General features: G+C 39.6%; 2 protein-coding genes across 2 annotated transcripts; one reads left to right on the top strand and one right to left on the bottom strand.

The window, feature by feature from the left end:
• Positions 1 to 1,310: 1,310 nt before the first annotated feature.
• On the bottom strand, positions 1,311 to 7,265 carry gcm2 (glial cells missing transcription factor 2). Its single transcript, XM_072658596.1, has 5 exons — positions 7,170 to 7,265; positions 5,639 to 5,891; positions 4,530 to 4,642; positions 3,789 to 3,914; positions 1,311 to 2,204 (listed from the first exon to the last, which is right to left on the bottom strand). Exons 1-5 carry the CDS (start codon positions 7,263 to 7,265, stop codon positions 1,311 to 1,313), a joined length of 1,482 nt encoding a protein of 493 aa, XP_072514697.1.
• A 1,950-nt stretch (positions 7,266 to 9,215) lies between these two features.
• On the top strand, positions 9,216 to 24,935 carry sycp2l (synaptonemal complex protein 2-like). Its single transcript, XM_072678998.1, has 29 exons — positions 9,216 to 9,341; positions 10,490 to 10,606; positions 11,117 to 11,218; positions 11,458 to 11,482; positions 11,577 to 11,662; positions 11,812 to 11,900; positions 12,437 to 12,471; positions 13,017 to 13,159; positions 13,309 to 13,361; positions 13,465 to 13,510; positions 14,879 to 14,971; positions 15,856 to 15,916; positions 16,034 to 16,203; positions 17,544 to 17,590; positions 17,679 to 17,736; positions 19,062 to 19,111; positions 19,319 to 19,379; positions 19,470 to 19,596; positions 20,654 to 20,700; positions 21,306 to 21,435; positions 21,567 to 21,631; positions 21,853 to 21,907; positions 21,984 to 22,094; positions 22,638 to 22,756; positions 23,269 to 23,363; positions 23,648 to 23,747; positions 23,880 to 23,938; positions 24,071 to 24,143; positions 24,870 to 24,935. The coding sequence occupies exons 1-29, from the start codon at positions 9,216 to 9,218 to the stop codon at positions 24,933 to 24,935; spliced, it is 2,409 nt and encodes an 802-aa protein (XP_072535099.1).
• The last annotated feature ends 1,586 nt before the right edge of the window (positions 24,936 to 26,521 follow it).

Genomic DNA, 26,521 nt, shown 5'->3' with positions numbered 1-26,521 from the left:
TTTGCTATTCGTTCACCCCCACATGCACACGCCAGAGCGGCGGAGGTCTGTGCCTCGAGGCTCTTCTGAAGATGGAGATTAAAAGCAGTCCGTTGACAAACCGCCTGGTTAATTGTCTGTGATTATCCTTGATCCCTCCTGACAGAGGAACATCCCCTACTCGATTGTCCATGCCAGTGAAATGTGTCACTCTCTTTCTCTGAGGCCTTAAAAGTGCTCAATCACAAAGCCCTATATTACAGGCTGGTAGGTGATCTGTGTGTTTTTTTCACTTCCAACTGGCGTGTGCTAAACAAACACAGAGCTTTTCCACTTTGGCAGCTAAAAGGCTTCAAGGCTCGGAGAGTTTTTTCAACGCTTCCTTCCCTTGCGCAGATCGAAAATGTCACACTAGTTGATGTATGCTGTTTATTCATTACACGTAAGACAAGGTCACATCATGTGTACTCAGACAACCACTATTTGTAATATATTTGTAAGACTTTAATTACAGTTCAAAGGCAAAATACACTATTATGCATAAAGGTGCAACAAAGGGTTTTTTAACCCCTTGACGCACTAAGGCCTATTGTTTAGTAACTACTGGGACTTCTGTACAAACTGGTGGGGCTATTCTTTGCTAATAGAAGTTTGTAATAAGCCTAATAAAACAAGGGGGTTAATGATGCCATAGAAGAAGCACTATTGTTATAGAGTTGTGGGTTTGAAGAACCTTTATAGTGGTAAAGAACCCTTACAACCCTTGAAGGGGTCTTCATGCATAAAAAACGCAGGGGTCTTTTGCAAAAAAAAGTTTCTTTCTATGGCCTTGCCCAAGAAACCCTTTGTAGCACCTATATTTTAAGAGTGTACTGGGCATCCACTCTGAATGACTTGGGGTCACACTTCATTTGCTGTCAGTTTAGTTTGAAACAGGTTCATGATTCTGACATTCAAACACATACAAGGCAATTTTCTTTCTGTTTTCTTTCAATATACAACAGCTATAACAACTTTGGCTCTAACACACAACTTCAGCTAATTTGGAAATATTCTGAAATGTCTTGTTCTGCAGATTTTAAATCAGGTGTCTACAAGAATATCTTCTCAACTAAAACATTTCAACAGTTCTAAAACTCCAATACTGCTCATAAATAACTACATATACTTACAGATCTGAAGGAAAGTCCAAAAATCACTTGCCCCCCGCCCCCCAATGTTCTTTGGCCCACTGAGATACGGTCAGGAAAACAATATTTGGTTCCTTTGGGTAACTCTTACCCTCTGCTTTCCTTTCTCCTGCTGATTTGCTTGGTGCTAACAGCGTTGAGTCAGTACTCTCCACCCTCGTACCTGTAGGGATGCGTCACCCTTTCGGGATAGCTGTTGGAACTGTAGCTGCTGTAGCGATAACCCTCAAAGTTCTCCGCCCTTTCGATTTTGGCAGGGATTGTGTCCTGATAGGACAAGGCCGTTTTAATCACTCCAGAGTCCTCCGGAATCTTGAGGTCGGAGTAGGATGTGGGTGAGGACTCCTCGAGAAGAGAGTTACAGTTAGACAGGCCCTTCACGTCGTAGATGTTCTCCCCATATTTCACCACAGAGGGCTTGGGGCAGGGCTGGTAGGACACTTTGGTGGTGGTGGTAATGATGGTCTGGAGGGCCGTCGGGGTGGTAGGGGCGGGTCCTGTGTACCTGCATGGGTACTCACTGTTGTAGTAGTGGTTGGTGTTGGCCGGAAGCTGAGGGTATTCCGCTCTTTCTCCGTATGGCCCTTTGCCCAGGATTTGCTTCCAACTATGATGCTTGTTAGCAACGTCCGGATAGGGCCTTTCGTGGTTCGGGAGCTGAGGTGTCGCACTCAGGGCGGAGGCACTTTTGTTGAGTTCAGCCTCGCTCTGAGGGCTGGCAGGGTCCTTATACAGTGCGGAGGGGTAAGGGCTAGAGCCCAGGTAGCTCGGCACAGCAAAGTCATATCCGCATGGTGGCCGAGGCATGTACAAGCGGTGGTTCGCAGGCTTTTGTAAAGGGCTTGGAGTGTCAGTCATGGTGGCAGCACCATGGGTGTCATAGGAGAACTTGTAGGGGTTTTCAGGGTTCTGGAAAGGCGGGTAGTGCTGCGTCTGGATAGGAAAGTTAGACTCAGCGATGATGCTGAAGCGGTCCGGTGCCTCCATAGTCAACTGATGAATGTTGGGGAACGGCATGTCATGGTAGCGCCCAGGCTGAGGAGGGGCAGAACAAGGTTCAATAGGTTAGGCTTTTCAGATATTTGGAGATCAGGGATACAGATCCTAACTATTTTAAACAGCTTGATTGTGAAGTTTGTAGAGGTGTGATGATGATGTCTTATATTTCATTAAATACAGTACTGTGTAAATTGCTTAGCAAATTGTTATTAACCCATTTATTTTGACTATTAAGTGTCTTACTTGAAAGCACTGTATGATATTAAAATACATAATGGAAACAATCATTGAGCTAGTTAGAAGAACAATGTTCTTCTTATTGATGCTATAAATTCACACAGATCTGATTTTACTTGAAACAGAAAACTAGATGTTGTAAAACAACTACAAGTAATATTGGGCTCACTAAAGGAGATGTTTAAAGATACGTAAGGCTAAACAAACACTTTGAAACTACATTTTGTATCATTGTATAGGTTCTGTATTGTTCTAATACCAGTTCTTTACTGAACAAATAAACATTTGCTGCCTAAATAAACCATTTGTAAATAAGAGCTTTTGCACAATATTGCATAATAAATTAAATATATGGTATTATATGTATTCCCCATAGAAAACTATTCCCCATGGAAGAAAACTACTTCTTAAATAAACACTTTAACTCACAAGATGGTACATGATAATCTATTCCACCATTATGAGAGAAATAAAATATGTTATTAATTTATTTGTAATAAACAATATCTTTTGTTGTGACTAAAAAATTTTGTGATTGTTAGGCTGTACATAGCTTTGGAATGAAACTATCCCTAAAAAATTATGTATATAAATATGAGGTACATTGATTTTTTTTAAGAAACAGCATTAATGTCAGCACAGTGTGCAAGAAATTTTTAATTTATACAATTAGACCCCTATTCAAGACATAAAGGTTGATTCCTTACTTAAAGGTTGATTCCTTACTTTTACAGTGGAGTCAAACTGAGCTTACAAATCATTTAAGTTGTGAGACAGTGGTGAAATTGTTTATATGAGATTTTTACTGACCCTTGCTTTTAACATTTACTTCACAACTTTAACACATAACAGTTAGTAATTAATCTTTTATTTTATTATTCTGTAAATGTTTAACAGTGCTGCCGACCTTCTTTGCAGTTTTGCATTTTTTATTTCCTTCATGTAAGTAAAACACAGTCCCAGCCCAGTCAGCATCTATAACATGTTTACTGTAAATATTTGTGTGATGAGTGTGTTGATGGTGGCTAGCTGGCGTGACAGTGCAGACGCACACCGAAAAAAGTTCCAGTTTCATTCTAACCAGCTCTGAGTCATGGACTGAATATCTAGGATTAGGTCCAGTAACTCTGATTTACTCATTGTCACAGGTTTTTTTTAAGTGTTCAGTAGCAACATAGAACACAACACAACCGAGAGCCAGTTAACTACCACAGTGGTCACTGCCTTTATCTGCAGGTTTTCTTTCTAGTCGAGCAGAAGCACACCTGATTCTATTTGTTTAATCAAATGCTCTCCAGAAGGTTTGCTCACTATGTCCTTCTTAAGCTACACTGACCATTTTAATATGAGAATGTAGACGACAAGAACAATAAAAAACTGTACCTCTGGCTCTATGAGTCTTCTTTTCTGAGGGAAGTGAGGGGAGGACATCCTCCTCTTCACTGCACTCCTCCTCGCCTCCGTCTCTGACTTGCTCTCAGGTCTGGGGTGGTCATGCACTCCTTTAGCCTGAAACACATCAGTATACACAATATGAAAGATCCAGCATTCACCTCGTTAGTTATTCACAGGCCTGTCTGCATGAAGGATAATATGTAAGGTCTGAAAATTATCAGCTATTAGCCTGATCCTAAACACCATTCTGTAATGCAGTGGTCCTTTAACCGGGTCATAAGGACCCCAAACAATTCTGGCTCTATCCTTGTGTTTTTCGAGCTGGAATGAATAATGTTTTTTGTTAGTGGCATACATAGCCTATTAACTCAATTCATTTAGGTACGCTGATTTGATCACATAGCCAAGCTGAAATCGAGCAGGTCTGGCTTTGTTAATTTAATACATTCAACATTTTGTAGTATTTCTACTGGTCCATTTATCATGTTATCAAATGTCTACATTTACAGACAATGTTTTGCATGGCTGTGACAACATGACTCTTTAAAGAGTCAGAACACAAATAAGAGGTCTACAATTATTAAGCCAAAAAAAACAGCACTATATAAAACCCCTTTTGCTGTAAGCAGACATATATTTTTATTTGTGAAAAGTGGAATAAAATGGCTATTAAAAACATAAGGTTTTAAATGGTTTCCACGTACTAAGCCTGGTTAAGTTTTTACTCACCTGGAAAAAGATGGCCTTGCCGTCCACTCTCCAGAAGTTGGTGACTGGATAGCCGCTGTGTCCTCGGCACGGTACGAGCTCAAGAGCCGAGCTGCAGTTCGGACAAAGCTTCTCTAAGAACATGAAGGGAAAAACTATCAGCACTTTCGCTACATTATAAAGGTATGATAATATAGAAAACATGTACATAAGTCGGGGTTTGTTTACACCAGCTCGTTAGACAGTTAATATCACAGTATTGTTTTTTATACTGAAATTTTACTGAAAGTCAGTCCTGAACAGAAGCAAAAGTGGATTCACTCACAATATAAAGTGTTTATATCATTGATTATATCAGTACAGCCGTGCTTAACAAAGGACTTGTGTCGTTTTAAGGTGATTTTATACTCTGTATTAGCCTTTTATAATTGTAATCATTATTTATAATTGTAATCATTTTGCTTCCTCACAGAATTTCTTCCTCCAGCTTTGAATGTGTTTTTCATGCCAGTCGCCTTTAACTTGCTCACTTTACAGTTACATATTTAGTTTCGTTTCTTATTGTCTGAAAAGCTGTTTTGTGAAAACATCAGGCTGTAAACTTATTTGTCTTCATTAACAACAAAAAAAAGGACTTCATTAACAATGCCCTTATACCTTTTTAACACACGTTGTGTATTTGTGTTTACACAGATCTTAAAAGTAACACGAATATTCTGTGGTTAGCTGAACGCGCTGCATGCTGTTTTAGGCAGTACATTTTCCTAAAATTTTAAATGAGGCTTTTATAAGTATTATGTTTGTAAAGAAAGTAGCCTAATGTTATTTTATTTTTATTATAATATATAACGTTATTTTAATGTTAATGTTATTGTTATTATTATTATTATTACTACTACTACTACTACTATTATTATTATCATTATTATTATTATTAGGTGAGAGTGGTTATTATAGCATCTGAACTACACTATGCAAAATGTCTATTTTAAAATCAGATGCTACTGTTTACATGGATCTTTGTGCATGTTATTTAAGCTCTACGCTTTATAAATCAAAGCGATCCAGACAATAACAAAATAGCACCTAACACACTGAAGTCCCCATGATTTACTTTTTTGGTTACTCACTCTGCTGCTTCTGGCGGGCTTTATCGCAGATGGCGGGCCGCAGCTGCAGTTTGGTGCCGTCGGCCAGCGTGCAGCTCCGCGCGCACACCACCACGCCCAGACATGATTTCTTCAGGATCTGGCAGTTGTGGTTGTTGGTATTGCGCATGGCCCAGCCGCTCAAGTGCCGCTGCGCGTTTTTGTCCTCTGCGCTGTAGATGTAGCGCACATAGCCGTCCGTCCACTCCTGGAAGGGGTCGAACTGCTTCGGGTCCTGAGGGGTAACAACAGGAGATTCAGAGTACTGAATTTGGTTGTGTGCTTGTGTCCATCTGGACCATCTCAATCAAAACCGTATGCTTTAGATTTATGGTTGTAAGGAGCTTTATATTAGAAAGATTTTGGAGTCATTCTGGGGCATTTCTGTTGGTTCATTCATCATATTCATTATCATTTAACATAACATAAAGAACAACTGCCAGATCCAAATGACGTCAAAAAGGTGTTTGCGTGGCATTAGCTATATTTATTCATCATTGTGTTTGATAGTAACCATAATGTGTTGCTCTCATATGTTTTGAGAATTTACTATGTCTAACCTTAACACTGTAAATAAGCTAAGACAGGGATTAAGCGTAGTCTTGGACTAAAATTTCCTTCCAACAAAGAATGCTATGTGGTCCAGTACTAGGCTTAAACCTAAACATTGTAGGCTGTGTATCGCAAACTATCACTGATTGTTTTGCTGAGGGCTTTGTACATCCTCAAATAAAGAACACAATAAACCACAACTGGTAACATGACGTCGCCGTCACGCGAAAACATTAAACAATAAACGAACAAATATGAAAGAAATAAAAAATATTGCAGGTAATTTTGGAACATTTCTAGAGGTCCATTCATCATGATGTTTTGGCACAATGTAAAGAACAACTGCTAGATTCACAGTATTCACACTATGTTTACACTGAAGTGAAAAGGGGAATTAAAAAAAGAGATATTCCAATGATTTTGCTTGATAGCGATTGTATATTTATGCAGAACATCATAAAGACTCTATTGTACGCTTTTGCAATTGGGCAGATTTAGTATGTAATTGGACATCAGGTCCTATGGACCGGCGAACACTGATGAACTACTGTTAATTTATTCAATCCCTCATAAAATTGAAATCTTCAATGGTTCTTTTGCTTATTTAGAAAAAATAAAATTAACAGGCACCCGTTGGATGTAGAATAAACAGTCTATGTATCCTCTGTTACCTGATGTAATAAGGTATAACAGCTGAGTGCAATAACAAGATGCAAATAGACTGGAAAATGAGGAACATCAATGCCGCAGTCTCATTTGAATACAATGCACAGTGGATATTTCCCGTAAAATAATTCTCCTGATATTTGGGTTAATAGTAACTTTACACTTTACTTGAGAAATAACTCAAGTGTATGTAATCCCTAATGTTCACAGGTAAACCATATCCACTCTTATACCGGAACTGTCAGAGTGTGAAAGTAAGCTGACAGCAGAGGGCCAATATAGGTGAAACATTTACCTGGGGCAGTTTGGGGTCGTTGATGTCCCACGTGAGCTTCATTCCGAACGAGCACACACAGTCCGAGCTGTCAAACTGATCTGCAGGTTTGGACATTTTGCGCGAAACTGAACTAAAGTTCGTGTCGAGCTCCTGTCGAGCGCGTATCTCTGACCAGCTCAGATGCTTCAGCTTCGGAACATAATGACCATCAGTGGTTAGAGGTTTGAATTGGAAAGAGCTTCAGTGAAAATTGTCCGCATAATATGGTCCAGGCAGTGCGTCTAGTCTTCTGAGCGCATGGCGCAAAATGTGCACGGAGCCGCAGGTGCGCTCTGAGAGCTGGGCGGTGCCAGAATGAGCACAGGTATGAGCTGCAGTGGGTGTAGACCATAGAGAAAAAGGAGGCAGGGCTAACACAGATTTACTTTACCTTTGAGGAACACAAAAACATGGTGCACTTCGCGCGTTTGCGCAATAGCCCTAATTAAGCATTCCCCCCAAATACGGGGTGATGCTCCCAAACGCACAGCTTTGACCAGATCCTGAGGAGAAGGGAAAGCGAAACGAGTCTGTCTGCTGGTTTAAATTATCCTGATGTTTGCAGTTTTTCTATCTATTGCTGTAAAAATAAAAACAGAGCTGACCATTGACAATCCCATGCGAGTCTACAGGTGTCAGCGAAAAGGTCTGAGAAGAGCCTCAGCAAAAGTAAGACTCGCAGGGCCGGTTTTGTCCAGGCTGGAGGGTAGATGGTCTGCTGGAGGTCATCATCATCTGTGATATGGAAACCCAACGCCTTTCAACAGTGCTGACACTAAACAAAAAAGCAGCTCAAACTATAAACAGCAAACACCTCAGTTTCGGCCCACCTGCTCTCCAGTCTCTCTGTATGGTATTAATAAAACACTTGGATGTGGATTTAGTCGCTTGTGTTCTCCTAATTCATTTATTGATTTATTCATTTAACATTTATTCATTAATTGATTTGACGTTGAATTGGTTTTTTTTTTTGGTTTTTTTGGCGTTTTTTTTTTTTTTTTTGTATCTAAAGTAATCACACAAGTGTAAACGGCGTGTTAATTCAACACAGGTTTAATGTAGGCAGTAGATTTATTTAGAAATTCTTGAAGAATAAAATCCAGAGGCGATTTATAATATTTTGGTAATTTAGTTTTAAAAATTCTTAACTTCGTCGTCGTAATGTCCGCCATAAAAAATATGCTCTTTTCTATGTTTTAATAATTTAGTAAATTAACTTGCTCCATAACTGCCCCTGTACACATTCCCCTAGCCATTCATAAACGACCTGCATCATAATGACCATCCTCTGTACCCTTAATGTCCTCCATAAAGACAAGACAAGGCTGAAACAACAAATTGCATTTTAACAAGAAATGTATTTATTTTTATTTGTATTCTATTTCAGTATTTATTTTTACATACATTTGTTCATTTGTTTTATTTATTTGTTTGTTAATCCAATAACTCCTTCGTTAGTTAATAGCAACAAAAATGCATCAGCAACGATAATAATATATAATTATTAGTATTATTATTACTATTGAAATAATAATTCTGAAGGAATAAAAACTAGACCATGTGATCACAGTGTTGTTTTCCAGGTTTAAGCCCTCTCTGCAGGTCTCATGCAGGTGTTCAGCGTAAGTAATCAGGCTCAGTTAGACTGATCTGTTTGTGAATGAACCTCAACCACAATTCGAGCGGGTTTAAGAACAAAACTGGCTAAAATAAATGACCATAATGTCCAAAAAGAGACAGAATTGTCCCTGAGAACAGGCATACGGAATAAGCAGTCGTTTCTGTAGTGAAACACGTGCGCTGGAGGATCTGCTCCTAATGGGTAGCAGCTGGGTTGGTTGGTCTGCTGAGAGGTCGGGAGGTGAGAAATGATGAATGTAAGTGTATTTTGAGCAGGTCGATCACTTTCAGTGTGTTTTCAGTAGATTTCGCGTAGCATGGGCTACAGTGAAACTCCATGCTTTTAAGGCATCTCGGCGAGGCTCTCCTGTAGATGTTTCTGAACGTATTTCTCATGTGTTTCACATGCAGCTCGCAAGCAGATTAGAGGAGGCGTTCACCGGCAACAATGTCCTCTCGGCCGTTACGGTTATTGTTGAGGAGAAATCTTCCGCATCTCTGGTCGACCGGCTGGACGAAGTTGCAAGCAGGGTATCTGATTTAAAGACACCACTGTTTATCTATGTGTTGCCATTTCAATCGCAGTGTCTTTAGGCTGGAGCATGCATGCTGTACTTGCATATTTAAGTGTAGGTGTTGCTGATGTGTTTTGATTTTGAGTAAATATTGTTTAATCTATATAGACATTTAAAAAAAGCAACTAATTTTTTTTTCATTCTATGACAAGTTTAAAGCTCCCTCGTTTTCATCCAAATCCACATACTTCCAATTTAGCCTAATAGCTACGTGCAGTTCACAGATCTCCAATCAGTTTCTAAGATCATGTGAATCCCTACCAGCCCCGCCCACTGCATTCACAAATAAGTTTAAGCTTAAGGGACCATGCCCTACTGGCCAATCCGAGCGTAGTGGGCGGAGCTCCCTGGACTGCCCCCTCTTGGGCTGTGTCAAGAACTAAGCCGTTTCTGCGTTTGACTGTAATCTTATTCTAAATTAAGCTACATTTGTTTTGTTCACTGTTTAAATCAAGGACTAATGAAGTTGGCCGTAGTCCAAACTGTGTTTTTCAACGACTGCTGGAAAAACAATGTGCAAAACCAAACACGTTTGTCCTGCGGTTTCCCCTGAACTGAATGTTATTTGTATGTGGTTGGTGTAGCGTAGAATAGGGCTCGACTCTCCGCCCAGCCGAAAACACCATGTTACGCCAATAAGAGATCTTGGGCAAGACTCCTAATGCTGCATTTGCTGACCTGTGTAACGGGATGGGAATGTGAATCGCTCAGCCAAATGTAATGCCTTAAATGTAATGGAATTATACAGTTATAAAATGACTTTCAAAAGTGACATTCTGTGATGATCATCTCTTAACCTCAGGTTACCAGTATAAGCATTAAGCTGACCTCAGATATTACAGGTCTTCAGAGACCGAGAGACGTCTAGGTGATTTATTATCATAGGTTTGTAGTTGCACTGCAAAGCTACAGGGGAAAAAACTGCTCTACTGTGTTAGAAGCAATTAGGGAATCTATGTACATTGTTTTCACCAAGGCATTTCTCTAAACTCCTGATAGTCCTGACAATAATAATAATAATAATAATAATAATAGTATTTCTTTTTTGCAATGTACCAATGTTGTGCGACACCCCTGGACACCTTCTCCTTTTTCCTTTCACAGGAGCTACATAAAAATGAATTTAAAAATGTTACACTCATATTACGGGCAATTGAACAAGTAATCTCCAAAGATGGAGACTGCATTAACAGACTCGTCCGTCAAGGTGTCGTGATAAAGATAAGTTTCATTTTTTATTTGCTAAATAGCTTTTATGCAGGTCACCAAACGAGCCGTCCAGAAGTCTCCGCATATTCACAGGGTGCAGTTCCCATGTAATCGACTTTAAGGATTAAAGGCTGGACACGCATGCTGGGAGCACTGAGCTGAGGGGTTATGGTTAATGTTTCCTATTTCCTTGCAGTACCTTCATTTTTGTAATGTTACCCATGACCATTAGGCAAAGTTTGGGGGTTTACCCAGAGAATGGATCTCATTTTAATAGGTACAACTGATAAATTGGGTTAAAAAAGGCTGCTCTTGTTATCTAAAGCACATTCACAGTGATTGTGTACTGCTACCCCCTTTCAGCACTGTTGTAGTAAACCATGTAAGTCTTAAAGAAGACCATACTCAACTTAGTTATTTACCCACAAAATGGGGGAAATCTCAAACATACTCAAATGAAGTACAAAGTACAAAAATGTTTTTAATAATAATTTTTGCCCCTTTTCTTTTCTTTTTTAATACATGCTGAATTGGTTTGAAAGGGTCTCGGAACATCTGAAGATGCAGCAGAAACCCTTCAAGGCCCCAGTACAGCTAATGGAAGTATTCTACGAAGTGTCCATGGTATACAATCTAAATCTTCAATTGTATCTGTTCCCTGCTATTCTCAGCTATTTAATAGAAATAATAGAAAATGTTATTGTCCATGTTTAAAAATGTGTCTTTGGCTTCACGCGGTTGCACACTATAAAAGTAAATAAATAAAAAAACAAAACAAACGAACGAAAAAATACAATCTTGCGTATATCCAGTCAGGGTTTCGTCAGCACTACACTTTAAACTCTTGTATTTTTCTCTTTCAGAGCCTTTGCCAGAGTAATATTGAAGGTGCCCACATGGACATTTCATTCACTAAAAATAAGGCTGCAATTGTAATGTCAATGTTGTTGCTGTAGCTTATTTGTGTTTGGGTTTGTGGCAGGTAACAGTAAGATTTTGGAGCTCCTCCTGCTGAGGTTTGGAGCTGTAGTGATTGACCAAGAAGTGAAATTCGGTCTGCGTCTAGAGGTAGGTGAAATACCTGTTGAGCATTGTGGAGAAAAAACAAAACAAAATACCTTTTATAATCTCATATTAAAAATGACCAGATTAAGTAGACCACAATTTCTACTAAGTGACTTGAACTTGTACACACTTTTACCCACCTGCTTCAACAGGCGATTAAGACCATTAACTCAATGCTGGACAGTGCTTCTAAAGAGTCCCGGAAAAAAATCTGTCAGTCCGATGATCACAACTTTCTACTGTAAGTTATTTTATTGTATGAATGACTTGATATTATACATGCCTAAAGGCTGCTTTAAGATTAAGAATGTATTTTTAGAACATTTATAGATGAATGCCTTTGGAAATATGACTGATATTTCGCAAAATTCTGCTTTACAGTGAGACTAAATTTTGAATGCAGTGTTTTTACGCGTGTTCAGGATGGCTACCGTCCAAATATATGAACTAGTATTTAGGGTAATTAAGGAAAATAGCCATAGTATGAAGAGTTATGCCTGATTATACTGTTATATACTGGTAGTTTATGCATCGTCCTTTTGGTTATAAGCTATCAGAATGATATGAGTTTTATTACAAATTAGTGTTGACATTTCGATGAAGACGATAAGATTAGAAGGAAATAATAAGCAAATATAGGGCACGTACTAAAGTAAATGCCTCCTCCTAGTGGAATAGAGATGACATTACAGCTTTTCACAGTATTGCCTCCTCAGTTTAGTGCCTTCTTGTTTGTGCTTGTTGATGCGTATTTCATGTCATGGTCCTTTCTTTCAGAGAGGAGTTTGCTAAGGTGATAGTAGATGTTGGTGGTAAGTTAGTGTGTGTATGTATGTTTGTGTGGTGGTGGTGGTGGTGAGGGGGGGGGGGGTATGATTCTGTAGCCCACACACAAATTAATGTAGCTGAATGCATTCATTACAAGGGGTGTCCACAAAACATGGAAGGTTTGAAAGTATTTCTAAGGTACATGATTACATTTTCCCAAAAGCAAAAAGCACAGGGTTTATTTCCTCTTACAAATCACTTCAGCTCCTATGCAGTTGAATTTCTTGGTGTTCTCAAAATGTTCAACCTAGGTCATGTCAATGTAAAATAAAAAATAACGATGCTAATATGTCTAGGATTGCAGATTACCACATCACAAACTGGATTTATTAGGATGTAGTGGACACTGAAGCAAGAGGCAGTGAAACAATAGATAATGCTACAGGGGTATACATTTTTTCTGTATTTTCTATACCTTCGACCATACATCCATCACTTGGTGCCACCTGTCAGTTATACGTGTAAAACATGCTGTTGCTGCTGTTTTGTTCAGGGTTTTTTTTTCTTTTCTTTTCTTTTTTTGGCTCAGATTATGAGATGCAAGTGGCCATTTCTGAAGCACTCTGTAGAATGACTCCAAAGAAACTGAGAGAGGAACTCGCTGGCAAGTGGTTTAACTACAGAAGCTTTGCATCAACCTTCACAACAATAAGAGTCAAAGAGTTTGAAACGGTATGCTCATACAGCTGTCAACCCCAGTGCTTTTTTAAAGTTTTATTTAGTAAATTAGCGAAAATGGACACAGTGTTGTATGAATGGAGAGTTTCATCATAACTGACTTGATTGTTTTCTCTTTTTATCTTGTATGTCTTTTTGTAAAGGACTGTAGATTGTTTCTAAACAAACTCAACAGCTATTTTGGAGACTCAAGAAGGTATCTTCTTTATGTTACCAGAACAACATACCCTATTTGTCTTGCAATATAGGCAAATACTTGTGATTTACAAATGTGACTCCTCTTTATCTCCAAAATGCAGAGTGTTTTCATTTCCATGCAGTAGGGCATTTCTGGAGTTCACTGAGGTAAGGAAGGTGAGGTCTGAAGGTTCACCAGGGGTCACTTATCCTATCCAGACAGGGCTGGTGTGGCTACAGGTTTTCATTTCACTCAAGCTAGAGCACACCTGATTCCACTTGTTTAGTTAGTTGCATTTTGACTTTAAACATGTGGTTAGTTCTGTGATGAACCTGCTTGATTATGACCCACACTGGCCCTTTTAGGGTCTTAGGGTTTAGATTGGTGACCCCTGATGCACACAATACATTTTGTGTGCATGTAAAATCCTCTTTATGCTAATGTGTCCACTTGACATGCCACAACATGTACATTGAAAGTATTGGGACGCTGCTTTTATGAAATTGTATTCTAAATCTATGGACATTTATATGGAGTTGGTCCACCCTTTACAGCTATAGCAGCTTCCTTTTCTGGTAAGGCTTTCTCCAAGATTTTGGAGCATGTCTGTAAGAGATATTTGTAAGGTCAGACACTGATGTTGAGATGAGAGTGCTTGACTTGCAATCTCAAATTGGGTTGAGTGCAGGGCTCTGTGCAGGCCAGTTGGATTCTTAGACTCCAAATACACCCAACCTCTGCCTTTATGGACCTTGTCATACTGGAACAGAAGATGGCCTTCCCCAAACTGTTTCCACAAGGATGGAAGCATTCAATTGTCCAAAATGTCTTGGTCTGCTGAAGCATTAAGATTCCCCTTTACTGGAACTAAGAGATTTAGGCCAGCCCATGAAAAAAGCCCTATAGCATTATCCCAAACTTTACAGTTGGCACAGTGCAGTCAGGTAGGTAACGTTCTTCTGGTATTCATAAAACTCAGACTCGTTCATCAGTCTGCCAGCTAGAGAAATGATTCGTTACTCCTCATTAGACCACATTTCCAGTGGTGGTGTTATTTGCACCACTCCATTTGATATTTGGCTTTGTGCTTGCTGATGTAAGGTTTGCATACAGCTGCCCAGCCGTGGAAACCAGTGCCATAGAGCTCCCAACACAGTTATTGTGCTAATATTAATGCCAGAAGAGGTTTAGAACCAACTGATGTTGGTGAGTTGCTGTGGTTCCTAAATGCTTCCACTTCTCAATAATATCTCTCACAGTTTCTGAGAGGCAAGAAAGAAATTTCCCCAACTGACTTGTTGCAACAGTGGCTTCTGTCACAGTACCATGCTGGAAATTTCAGTGAGCTCTTTAGAATGACCCATTTTTTCACTGATGTTTGTAAAAGCAGACTGCATGTCTATTAGCTTGATTTTATACACCTGTGGCAATTGGATTGAATAAAGCACCTAAATTCAGTGCTTAAGAGGTATGTTCAAATACTTTTGTCCATATACTGTCTCCAGCACTAGACTAAACCTTTTTTCCCCTTGTAGTTGTTCAAACCTCAGGATGAGCTCCTGAAGGAGTTCTGGGTGGACTTTAATGTGGGGACATCCTGTATCAGCTTCTTTGTGCATGACCCTGAAGTAAGTTCTGATCCAATAAGTTTTCCAGCGAAGAGAGCGAACCTTCATAAAACATTTAATCAAACTCAAGATATATACCAAACTCTAAAATATTATTTTTAACACACATATAAAGTAAAAAAAAAAATGTTTTAATGTAAACGCCTACAAATATTCATGTCTTTCTTTCCTATCCAGGAAACAATGTACTGTCTCCTCTTATCAAAATTGAAAGGAATGGAAATGTACTGATGGCAACGCTTTTATTATTTTATTTGTTTATTGTTTTGTTGTTTTATTCATTTACATCAATGGCATTTAGCAGACAGGTTCAGGATACTTTGAGCCATTACCCTACCAGAAATGGGGCCTCCCAATAATTCTAATACATCAATTTGCAGGCAGTGCCCAATTACTAGCACCTGAATGTAGAGATTACTGAACTATGCAAAACCTTAATAAACTTTAGTGGTATATTAAGTGCTCTCAAAGAAGATGGGTCTTCAGTTGCTCTCAGAGAGCAAGTGATTCTGCTGTTCAGAGTTCATTCCAACTCCATGATGTCAGGACAGAGAATAAAGGATGCTTGTCTTCCATGCATCCTAAGAGATGGTGGATCAAGCAGATCTGATGCCGGCTCCCACAGGTAGCCAATGAAGGGTATACATCAAGGAAGTGACACGGGTAAACTTTGTAAAGTCAAAGACAAGTCGAGCTGCTGCATTCTGAATTAGTTGCTGAAGCATGATGACATTCACAGGAAGACCAGCCAGGAATAAGATGCAGTAATCAGGACAAGAGACTGAACACACACCTGGGTGGCCTCCCTAGAGAGAAATGGTTGAATGCTCTGAATGTTGTAGAGGAGAAATCTGCTCTATTGCGTATTCCTCATATTCCTATAGGGAACCCTGTGGGAACTGATCCATCTGCCTAAAGAAGCCCTCAGCACGTACAGCCTTCGAGGTGAGTCTTGATTCTGCTCCGATTGCTTGGACGTCAAACCCAATGTAACATTTGGTCAAATGAAACTGACTGCAGTTCTGGAGTAAAAATGAATGCCACTGTCTCTCCTCTCTTTAGAATGTGATGATCGGAAGCTTTTGAGTGTTCACATGTCGGTTCCTGTCTCTCATGGAAACCTGACTGGAAAAATGGTCCAGATCGCCTTTGAATCAAAGCATGACATCCAGACTGCCGTAGAAAAGGTGTTTGGCGGAGGAGATGATTTGCGGTTGCCAGAAGCCGAAAAGGTTTGTCAGCTTTACAGATGTGGATGATGTGTCTGCAGCATGATGTTCTATCACTGAGTTCCAGTAGTTAAATGGTATTCTTTGAGGCTACAGTATACAGCAGCAGATGGGTCCCACTGTGGGCGTTTTGCTTCTGGAGAGTCCAACTCAAAGCTCAGAAATACTTATAGAGCATATGCAGAAGTTTGAGTGAGCTTTTGAGCAGAAACAAAGGATGCACTGATATATACAATGTGAATGGCTGACTAAATATGCAGTATTATTTTGTTTCTGCAATGTCTTATTTGCAGCATTCTGCGCCAGCTGGAGAACACACAGGTACGTTGAACCTTGCGGAGATGATTTCCAATTAACTCCCTCCAAATTGATGAGTCTAAGTAAGACAAATCATTTTATATGATATCTAACCCTAATATTTATATGTACACAGATCAGCCATAAAATTAGCACCACCTGCTTGATAATGAGTAGGTCTCCCTTTTGGCACCAGAACAGATCTGGCTATTTAAGGCATGGACTCCTATGGAAGGCATCCTATGGTACTTGGCAGCAGATCCTTTAAGTCCTGTAAGTTGGAGGTGGGACCTCCATGGCTTGCATCAATGAGCCATAGGTGCCCATGACCCTGTTGCTGGTTCACCAGTTATCCTTTCTTGGACCTGATGTTTTGGAGATGCTCTCTGACCCATCTAGCCAGCACAATTTGACCACAGTTAAAGGGTCCCGCTCGCCCATTTAATTTTTTCTGCTTTTAACAAAAACCTCAAAAACTGACCGTTCACTTGCTGCCTAATGTTGCCACCCCATGGACAGATGCCACTGTAGATGAATCTGTAGATAATCATTTCACCTGTCAGTGATGCTAATCTTATGGCTGATGATGATAAACAGTACCAGTCAAAAGTTTGGACACACCTGGTTGAATGTGTGCTGGTCATCTTAAGAACATACAACCTTCTGTTGTAATTGATTGTAATGGACTAAATTATATTTTTGGTCACATAGGAAGTCTTTCTGTTCCAGCTGAGAGTACACAAAAATTTACCAGGTATTACTTTTGCATGTTAATGCACTTGATAAAATAAAACAAGAAGTCAGTGAATGGCATGTGTTATATTATATTATATTGTATTGTATTTGTTGCTGCAATTTCTTTGTCACAAATGTTCTTTATAAACATATATGATTTTACCCCCCCCAGTCCTCCTGTTACAAGGACTTCTGGACGAACTCAAGTAACTATATTTTTCTAAGTGAACAAGTTGAAAGATGGATGAGCCAAGAAACTTCATTCTTTCTCACAATTGTGTTTTGGGTTGTTGTTTTTTTCCCACCCCTAGGTTTCCTTTTTGCTTCAGAGTGGGCCAGGGAAACTGCCATCACCCAAGTGAGCTTTTATGTTCCTTTTTCTTCTGAACCTTTTATACCTTTTATGGTGAAATGGTAATTCCACATCATCTCTCTGGTATGTACAGGGGCAGACCAATCAGAGGGGAAGACATTTTTGGTCTAAGAATTGATTCTGACACAGAGGTAAGTTACCAGTCATGCATGCATATATGCACACAATTGTGGACAACCTTTTTAGACCTATTTAGAACCCCACTGACTTCAGCTGAAATTCTCTTGAATTGTAGCCCAGGTACCAGCAAGTGAAAAATAGCACAGTTGTTAACAATTGGCTTGGCTGTTAGATTCCCAACCTCTAAATACCTACAAAATATTGCCTGGAGAAGGTTAGAGTTTTGACAATGTTATTTTAAGAGCTGTGCTTCTGCCATGTGAGTGGATGTATATATGACTGCCTCAGGTGACCATGTCAGAAACTCTGAACCGCACGTTTCTCAATGATGTGTCAGTGGGTTCACATGACAGGAAGCCAGGGACTATTGCATTCATGACTGCTTTATGGAGGTACCAGGTCAGTTGATGTTCAGTTGAGTGTGCCAAAGGTTCTTTTGAAGCTTTTATACATACAGACTTTTGACCAATGGAGAGTAAAGTATCTTTTTTTTTTTCTTGGACTTGTCTAGACCAGGGGTCACTAATATTATCCACAAAGGGCCACACAGAGCATCCTTTAAATGAACACATCATTATTTGAAGACTGAGACCAACTGCTTAAGGTAGTGTAATTAGGTGTGCTCCTGCTTGATTGGAACGCAAACCTGCAGTCACATCTGCCCTTTTTGGATAAGACTGGGGTACCCTAACTGTCCTAGTCCTGGTCCTGATAGACTCTGGACAATTCTTTGCATACTTTGTTAGCCTCCTTTCACCCTGTTCATCAATAGTCAAGGCCCCACAGGACCACCGCAAAGCAGATATTATACTCTTAACACGCCACCACCATGTCAGTGTCACTGCAATTCTGAGACCCACCACCCAAAACTGCTCTGTAGTGGACCTGTGTGGTCCTGACCACTGAAAAACAGTGTAAAAGGAGACTAACTACAAAGTCTGCTAACTACAGAGTGCTCCTATAAGGTAAGCTTAAGTTTATTCCAAACCACAGGTGCTCATAATAATATGATATGAGTGTGTTTAATAAGCATTTTTAGACCATGGTGCTAATCTGGACCTCTTAATCTGTTAAAGATACTTCATTAGGTGGTCATGGTCAGCTCACTAACCGGTAATTGTAGTGTTCTAATATATCCTGCATTAATGAAAGCATGAAATCTTCCTTTGGTCGGTGGTTAGAAAATATTTCAGTTGTGGCCCATCTTATATTAGATTTATATGTAAGGTCTTCTCAGATTTTAAATGTTGTGACCTTTTGACTTTAAAGCCACTTTGCTGTATGAGGGGGAACATCAAGGCTGACAGTTGGCAATTGAGGTCTTTCTGTTGTCCAGGTGGTCCGGGCCAAAGCCGCTTTGTTCAGTCAGTCTCTCTCCTCTAATGGGTAAGGAATATCATCTTGTACCTGTACCAGCCACCAGTTGTAACATGCATACCATAGCTACAGTTTCATGTCCAGCTACCTTATTGGTTAAGTCTATCTGAATCAGCTGGTCTATCTGAATCAATGGGATTAGTTTCGTTTTGGTTGTTTACATTGTTTACAGTCTTCATTTGAGTTGTTAGCAATGGCAGTACCTTTCTTTGTTAGGTCTGTTAGCTCCGTTAAGTCCCTTCCTTCTACTGTGAGTGAAATGAAATCTGTACAAAAGGTGAGTGACTAGGCCTAGTTGACCATTTAAAAACATTGCAGAGTAAAATTGACTACCTTGACGTTTCTAAGGAAATTTTGGTTTGTACAGAGGAAACTGAGGCCGTTCCACCCTGAGAGTGACAGCCAAGCATCATCCACTGAGAAACGCTCCTCCAAACGGACACCGCCATCTGACTACACTAGAAAGAAGCAGCGACTGAAGAGCAAACTCAAAGGTATGTCTACACCTAAAGATCTGGAGCCGGACTCACAAAAGCTTTTCTAGGAAATAATGTACTAAGGATCTTAAGATAAACATTAATAAACTCATAAGAATTAGTTCTTAAATCCAAATCTCCAAAATGCAGCTCTCAAATATTCTCCTAAACTCTTTTTTTTTTAAAGATCTTCTTAAGACCCTTGACATTTTTCTTTTTAAGGCCATAACGCATAGGCTTTTATGCAGCATTTCACAGCTTATCACAAACAATGTGAAATACTTACAGTATATAATCTTTTTTAATTTTCCAATATTCAGTTATACCCACGCATTGGAGAGCAAAATGTAGGAAAAACTGAATAGAAAACTAAGCGTTCAAACATTTTCCTTAAACAAAAGCTAATGAATTTTCCCGATGTAAACACTACCCGGACTGTAAGAACAATGTCTATTTTTTAAATCCAGTTAAATCTCAAAATTCAACTATTTAAACTGATTATTTTAGAGCCATACCTATTGAAGTGTAAGGCCATTGTAAGGTTAATAAGAAAATATTTAGGAGTATATTTTAAAGAATACCAATTGCTCTTAAGTAAAAACTTAAGAAGAGAAATCAGAAAATGCTTAAGATTAAGAATTTCAGCTTAAGCTGAAAAGCTTAAGCTTTTTTGAGACACTTCTGTAAATCCAGCCCCTGCAGTGTTGTGTCCATACATGGTAAATCTTAGTCAGTGATTTTACATGTCATAATCTGTGTCCTCATCACCAGGAAAGAATTTCTGACAGAACCTTTCTGGATTGTATTGGATCTGGATTGCAGTTGTAGAGGACAGGAATAAATGTGTGAATTTGAATTAATTTACTGAACCGGGGTGGCTCAATTTAAACCATTTGAGTTCAGTCGGATCTATTGACATGACCATGTTTAAATGTGGGACCCAGTGGCGTCAAACAATGAGAATTAACTTTTACAACATTTTAAAATTTTGTTTTCAGAAAGTACAAATATTTGGATTGTATCCGACAGATGAGCAGTGAATCCATTCATTTTTCCCCTGCTTTTCTCTTCACAGTTCTGCCACTTTCTTCACCCAGCAGCAATGAAGAGGAGTACTTCAAGGTGGAACATTCCTTTCACATTACTTCATTATTACTTAAAACAAGAGATTATTTCAAGATTATTTTTGTTTAAATAAATAATGCTGCCATGTAGTTTAGATAAGATGAGCTACTGATTTAAAACTTTTTTTAAAGTATCAGTTTCTATAACGGGACAAATTAAATTAAATTTATCTAAAGAGAGACCTGGGTATAAGGTTTGTAAAATGGAGCGTTTCACTGATAGTTTTATAAAGTTTTAAATATTCTGGTCTCTTTTCATTTCCCATTGTAAAATATTCCACACTGCAGACTCTAAACCCTTTTACTTGCCTTCTGAGAACCTCCTTACTGCTGCTGCCTGGGCAGTAATGTCCCAAACAGCGCCTTGAGGACACCAGATACTGATACACCAGTGATATGAACACTGTGCTTAAAACAAAGACTCATATGAACAATAACAGATACTCAACCCATTAAAATATCTCTGGATCGGCCCTAAATCCAGGAAATCCCCGTTTAAAACAATTGATTCAAGGCATTGATTTCAGTGACCTCTTGGTTTAGAGTTTTTATCACATCTTTTTGGCTGTCCACTCTCTAACTTGCGCACGTTTTACGTTCAAGGAATCGACCCCCAAACGCAGACCTTTGGAAAGGGAGCGATTTGAAAGTGTCGTAAGGCCTCTAAGCAAGCAAGTCAAAGTGCGCAGTCTGGACATCTCTCGCACATCCAAAGAGGTCACTGCAGATTCAGGCAAGTTATAATGGATCCATGGAGCAAAAAGGATTTAAAACTAATAGGTTGCTATGACGGCTGTGGGATGCCATGATTGATTCGGAATTGTTGCAACCTGTTGAATAGACTCCCTGTCTTCCTCTCTGCAGGCTTTCAAGATAAAACTGTTTTAGAAGACACCGTTTTTGTGGATGACCCTGATGTGTCTGTAGAGGTACTGTTGTGTGTAGAAAGATTGGTGAACTAGAGTTTGTCTGCTTTAGTGTTCTCAGATCCTCTTTGGTTAAGACTGTACTTGCTGCAAGTGCATCCTATTAGAAGTACAGAATTTGTGCTGTAATTCCATATTGTTGACCTTTTTTAATGATTTATTTCAAAGCAAATCTCAAAATGAAAATAATCAGAATTATATGATGGGCATTTCCTGCTTTTCAGGAGCCTAAAGTAAGTAAGGAGCCACCTTCACATCCAAGAGCACCAACTTCTTCAGGTGTGTGTTAATGCACACATTTTAACAAACACCTTTTGGAAGTTATTTCAAATAACTGATCTGGCTCATCACACAGAGTTGCAGGTGGGTGCTAAGGAAACTGAGGCAGAGAAAGGGGAGGAGATTGTGTTCCCTACGTTCAAACCCAGACGACTGTTCCCTTTTACTTCATTGGAGACTGCTACTGGTAGGTGCCAAAAATGACCACTTGTATATAGTGACACCCTGCATCTTTGTATGTCCCTTCCTTCTAGAGCCACTAGGGGGAGACTTGATTCATACTTTTCTGTAGAGCACCTCTCATTATTTGCTTTGAGTCCTTATTCTCACCCAACAGCGAAATTCATAAGGCAAGTTCTGCTAAATTCCATTAAATGTGTTTTTCAAAATGGTGGGTGGTACAGGAGTCCACACAAATGCGTATATGCCATTGAATGAGTTAGAAGCCGATTAGATGGCAGAGCTTGAGAAATATGAGGCTGACCGAGAGGATGATGATGAATAGTTCAGCTGAAAGAAGAAGGCAAGTGTCTCATAAAGTGACTCATTTATACACATGGCTCCTGTTCTAAAAATCGGAGTGGCGGGGTCCCATTCAAAGCTGGCATGAAATACAGAATATACACACAACACATCAATAGAATGCTGCGTTTGTGGGAATAACTGCTCTATCTAATGAATATGAACTTTAGTGATCCTGTGAAGGGCAATGGGGTTTGTTTGTGTGCAGAACGTGTGGAAGCAATGGCCCACACCTTGTTGGAGGAGGAAGAATCTGAGACCGAGTTGGGTTCTGGAGTCATCACTGCCTTTAACACCTTTAAGACTCAGCTGAGAGAACACTTCTCTGTGAGTAAACCTTCTAGAAATGCATGCACACAATTGTTACCGGTTTTGGTTCTGACCTTGGAAAATGCTTTTATTTGTTATTATTTTAAATACATTAAATGTCCAAATGTTTGCGGACACCCCTTTTAATGAATGCATTCAGCTACTTTGAGTTACACCCACCGCTTTGAGCTGTGAAGCCGGGGGACGGTGTTACTTCCAGGATGAGGTGGGGTGGTGATCGTCCAACTTCCTAGCCTCACTAAAGCTCTTGTTCAGATCATCAAATTCTTACAGCAATGCTCTACAATCTAGTATAAAGCCTTCCCTGGACAGTAGAGACGGTTACTCCAACAAAAGCAGGATCTACTGTTTAGTTTTGTTTGTTTGTTTGCTTGATTTTTGGAAGAAACAATTGATGAGCCGCTGTCCCAATGCTTTTGTCCTTACATTGTGTGTTTGGAGTTTTGGTTGTTATCTAAAAGCAGTGGAAAGTTTATTGAAACCAAAAATGTGACCACTTCTATTTACAGTCTAGGTATAAGAAGATTGAAGCAAAGTCGCTGAGATCTTTAACTGACTGCCAGAAAAATGTGACCTCTTTGCTAAGAACAGTCCACAATCAAAGGTAATAGTGGTTAACGTGTTTAACTGTGTCTCTCAGTTTATTGTTCAAATGTTGTTTGAAGAAATTGAAATTCTGATCATTTTGGACGCCCCTCCTCCCGGCATATTCTTGGCTGTATTATCAACAGCAGGGCTGTCTGTGTCTGTTGATCTATCTTAATGTTACCCTGTATGTTTCCAGGTGCTTGTAAAAAGCCATGATTTCACTGTGGTTTTACTGAGCGTGAGCTATCGCCAGGCTTACAGACTATTTAAATCACTTAAGCCTTTCTTTTCTCTGTGAAGGCTCGTCCATTTGGAACACTTCCATGACACTGTGGTGCAGCAGCTGGGACAGCTGGAGCAGAACTGTCTTTCCCTCAAAAGCATTGAGCAGGAAACTGTGGTCTGTTTAGTCTCTCTGCCATAGCCTCAATACCGTCACTATTTTTGAGTTGCTGTTTGTTGTAGTAGAGATGACAACCCTTTGGTTGTTGTGTTCCAATTTATTCTTTCTCTGTCTTTGTGTTTAATACAGAGGTTCTGGCAGTCTGAGTCGGATACAGTGAAATCTTTCTGTGACAAACAACAGAAAAGGTAGCCTACAAAGCCCACAACCACCTGTAGACTGAATATGAGTGGATTATTGTGCTGAAAACCGACTGCTTTTGTAAAGCTGTGTGCATCTAGTTATGGTAATCAGTACAAAGTCATGTCATTATCTTCCAGGTTGGATACTCTAGAGCTACTGAAAGAGGGTGTTCAAGAGCCGCAGAGCCAAGCAAAGAGTACTGAAGCCATGGTCAGTGTTTGCAAAATTTCCCTTTTTTAGTCTATTCATGTATGCAGATGGAAATTAGCTTGCAGCTAACTCTGGTACTAAACATGGACGCACTGAGATCCGATTTCATGTCGGCATTAGCAGATATTATTAGGATCTGGTCCAGCTGCTGAGGTGTTGATCACTGGATTGAGGATCACTGATTCAGAGCCTGGGTCATGCTGTGTGTCATCCGATTGCTCAGTTGGCCTTGCTCTCTCAGGGCTGGGCTGATGGCACTTCCTCCCCACATCACTCCTAGTGTGATGTTGGTCAGCCCAGACGTCTGTTAGCTGTTGTGCTGATCCCCAGCTCTGTCACTTTCCTCCAAGCACCCTCCTAGTGTTGGTAGTTGCTACTGATGGGGGAGGGGGGGGTGATTGGGTAATTGGCCTTCCATATTGGGTAGAAAGTGGGGTAAAATAAAAAAAAATTCTAACAGATTATTTGAATGCAAATTTTGGAGCGATTTATTGCAGCCTGAAAGAGGATTGTGTCTAAATGCACTAAACTACCTGCATTTCATTTATTTTACTGCATTTATAACTCATTACACATACATTAATTATTGCCTATATTCATAATGCTAACTCGGATGCATTTAGTCCTAATAATAATAAAGGTATTTTCAGAATTGGCCCAGATTTTCATATTGATCCAGAGTTATAGCCATGCTTGATGATTAATTTAATATGCCTTGTTTTTCAGGCCTCAGGTGCTCATACATCTTCCTCCACCACAGCGCCAGTCAAGGCAGAGACTAAAGAGAAGTAAAGGGGCCCAAGCACTGTTCCAGCTCTCACCTAGAAGTGTTTACTCTTTATGTGGCCTAACAGTTTTCCTGCTGTCCTGTTTTGACCTGACTTATAGGCCAAAGGATGAGACCATCCCACTGTGACCATTTTGAACATTGCACAGGGAAAATATTCACAGCACTTGTTTACTGAGAATTCCTTGAATACATTTGCTTATAGTGAAATTTATTTTGAGTCATACAGAGACCTTTACCTCACCTTCTATGAATCACCTTTTTTGTTCTACATTTAAAACCTGCATGTCTCAAGACCCCATCAGCACTGCATTGTATATTAGGGTCTGAATCATAAAAGACAGTCATGGCTCTTTTCCTTGTTAGTGTAGTCGTCACTGTCTGCTTTTTATTACAGTGTCTACTATAGACAAGAATGCAATACAGGGAGGCATTTGGCACTAGAAAAGGTTAGAAAGAGCTGATTTCATCTGCAAAAACATGCTGTAACACACATGCTAATTCTAATAGCATACCTACATATGTGATGACTTTTGAATAAACATAAAGGAGGGGAGCACTTTGTCCAATCTGTACCAAGATTCATGTAGGGGTTAGAAGAGGTTGAACCCCTTAACATCTTACAGAAAGTGTTCTGGGAACTGTCATAACAGATCATTTTCCATATGTTTTTCCCCCTTGTATTTAAATATTATAGCCATATTGTATAAGCAATGTAGAAAATGGTTACAATTTGGAGGACTGAAGAATACAGTTTACCTTTAAATGAAACAGTATAGGTGTTCTGCCTTGCATGAAAAACAGGGGTGTAGAAATGTGGTATTTCTTAGCTGCGATCATATTCAATAAATAACCTGAAGGCTTCTGATGTCAAAGTGAGAAGAATTCACATGAACTCATAATTCCTACTTGGAAAGTTGTTGCAGCTGCAGCTTCATGGAATATGTTTGATAATGCAGAACCCACCTAAACAACAATTAGCATGTTTTATGATTTTTAGTTTAGTTTATTAATTTATTTTTAGAGTTTCTGCATGAGTACAGTGTTGATAAATGTAGGGACATATTTGAATCCAAGACAATCCTACATTTTATATTTTAAAATGATTTTTTTTGTAAGGTCCACTAACAGCAACTCCAGAATTAATCAAGCTGTTTCTATTAATAGGCCTTTAGCATGAATATGAGATACAGGACAGCCAGAACAGAACAGAGCTCTTTTATATTACCTCATTCAAAGCACTCCTAGCACAGCAATCCCTATAACTGCATTATAAATGGGCTGGACTAAAGTGTGGTAGGCTGAATAGGTGGAGATATGTTAATGAGTTGGTTCTTGTGACATCAGAGGCCCCAATTTCACACCTAGCATTAACACGCAAATGCGCAGCAAAGCACCGCCCGCGTCAGCTGCATCACTGCCCCAGCTGGAAAATATGTAATACCAGCAGGACCACACCGTCCGCATGAGTTAGCTGACCACGCTTACACTATCAACCTAAAAATAGCCACTTCAGCGTCAAAGCAAATGCAGGTGCAGAGTGACGGCAGTAATGCGCACTGTACCCCTCCTACATTTGAGAAATCAGAAG

Source organism: Salminus brasiliensis, chromosome 1 (genome assembly GCF_030463535.1).
Source record: "Salminus brasiliensis chromosome 1, fSalBra1.hap2, whole genome shotgun sequence".
Taxonomy (NCBI): Eukaryota; Metazoa; Chordata; class Actinopteri; order Characiformes; family Bryconidae; genus Salminus; species Salminus brasiliensis.
This window is presented reverse-complemented; position numbering and strand designations above follow the sequence as displayed.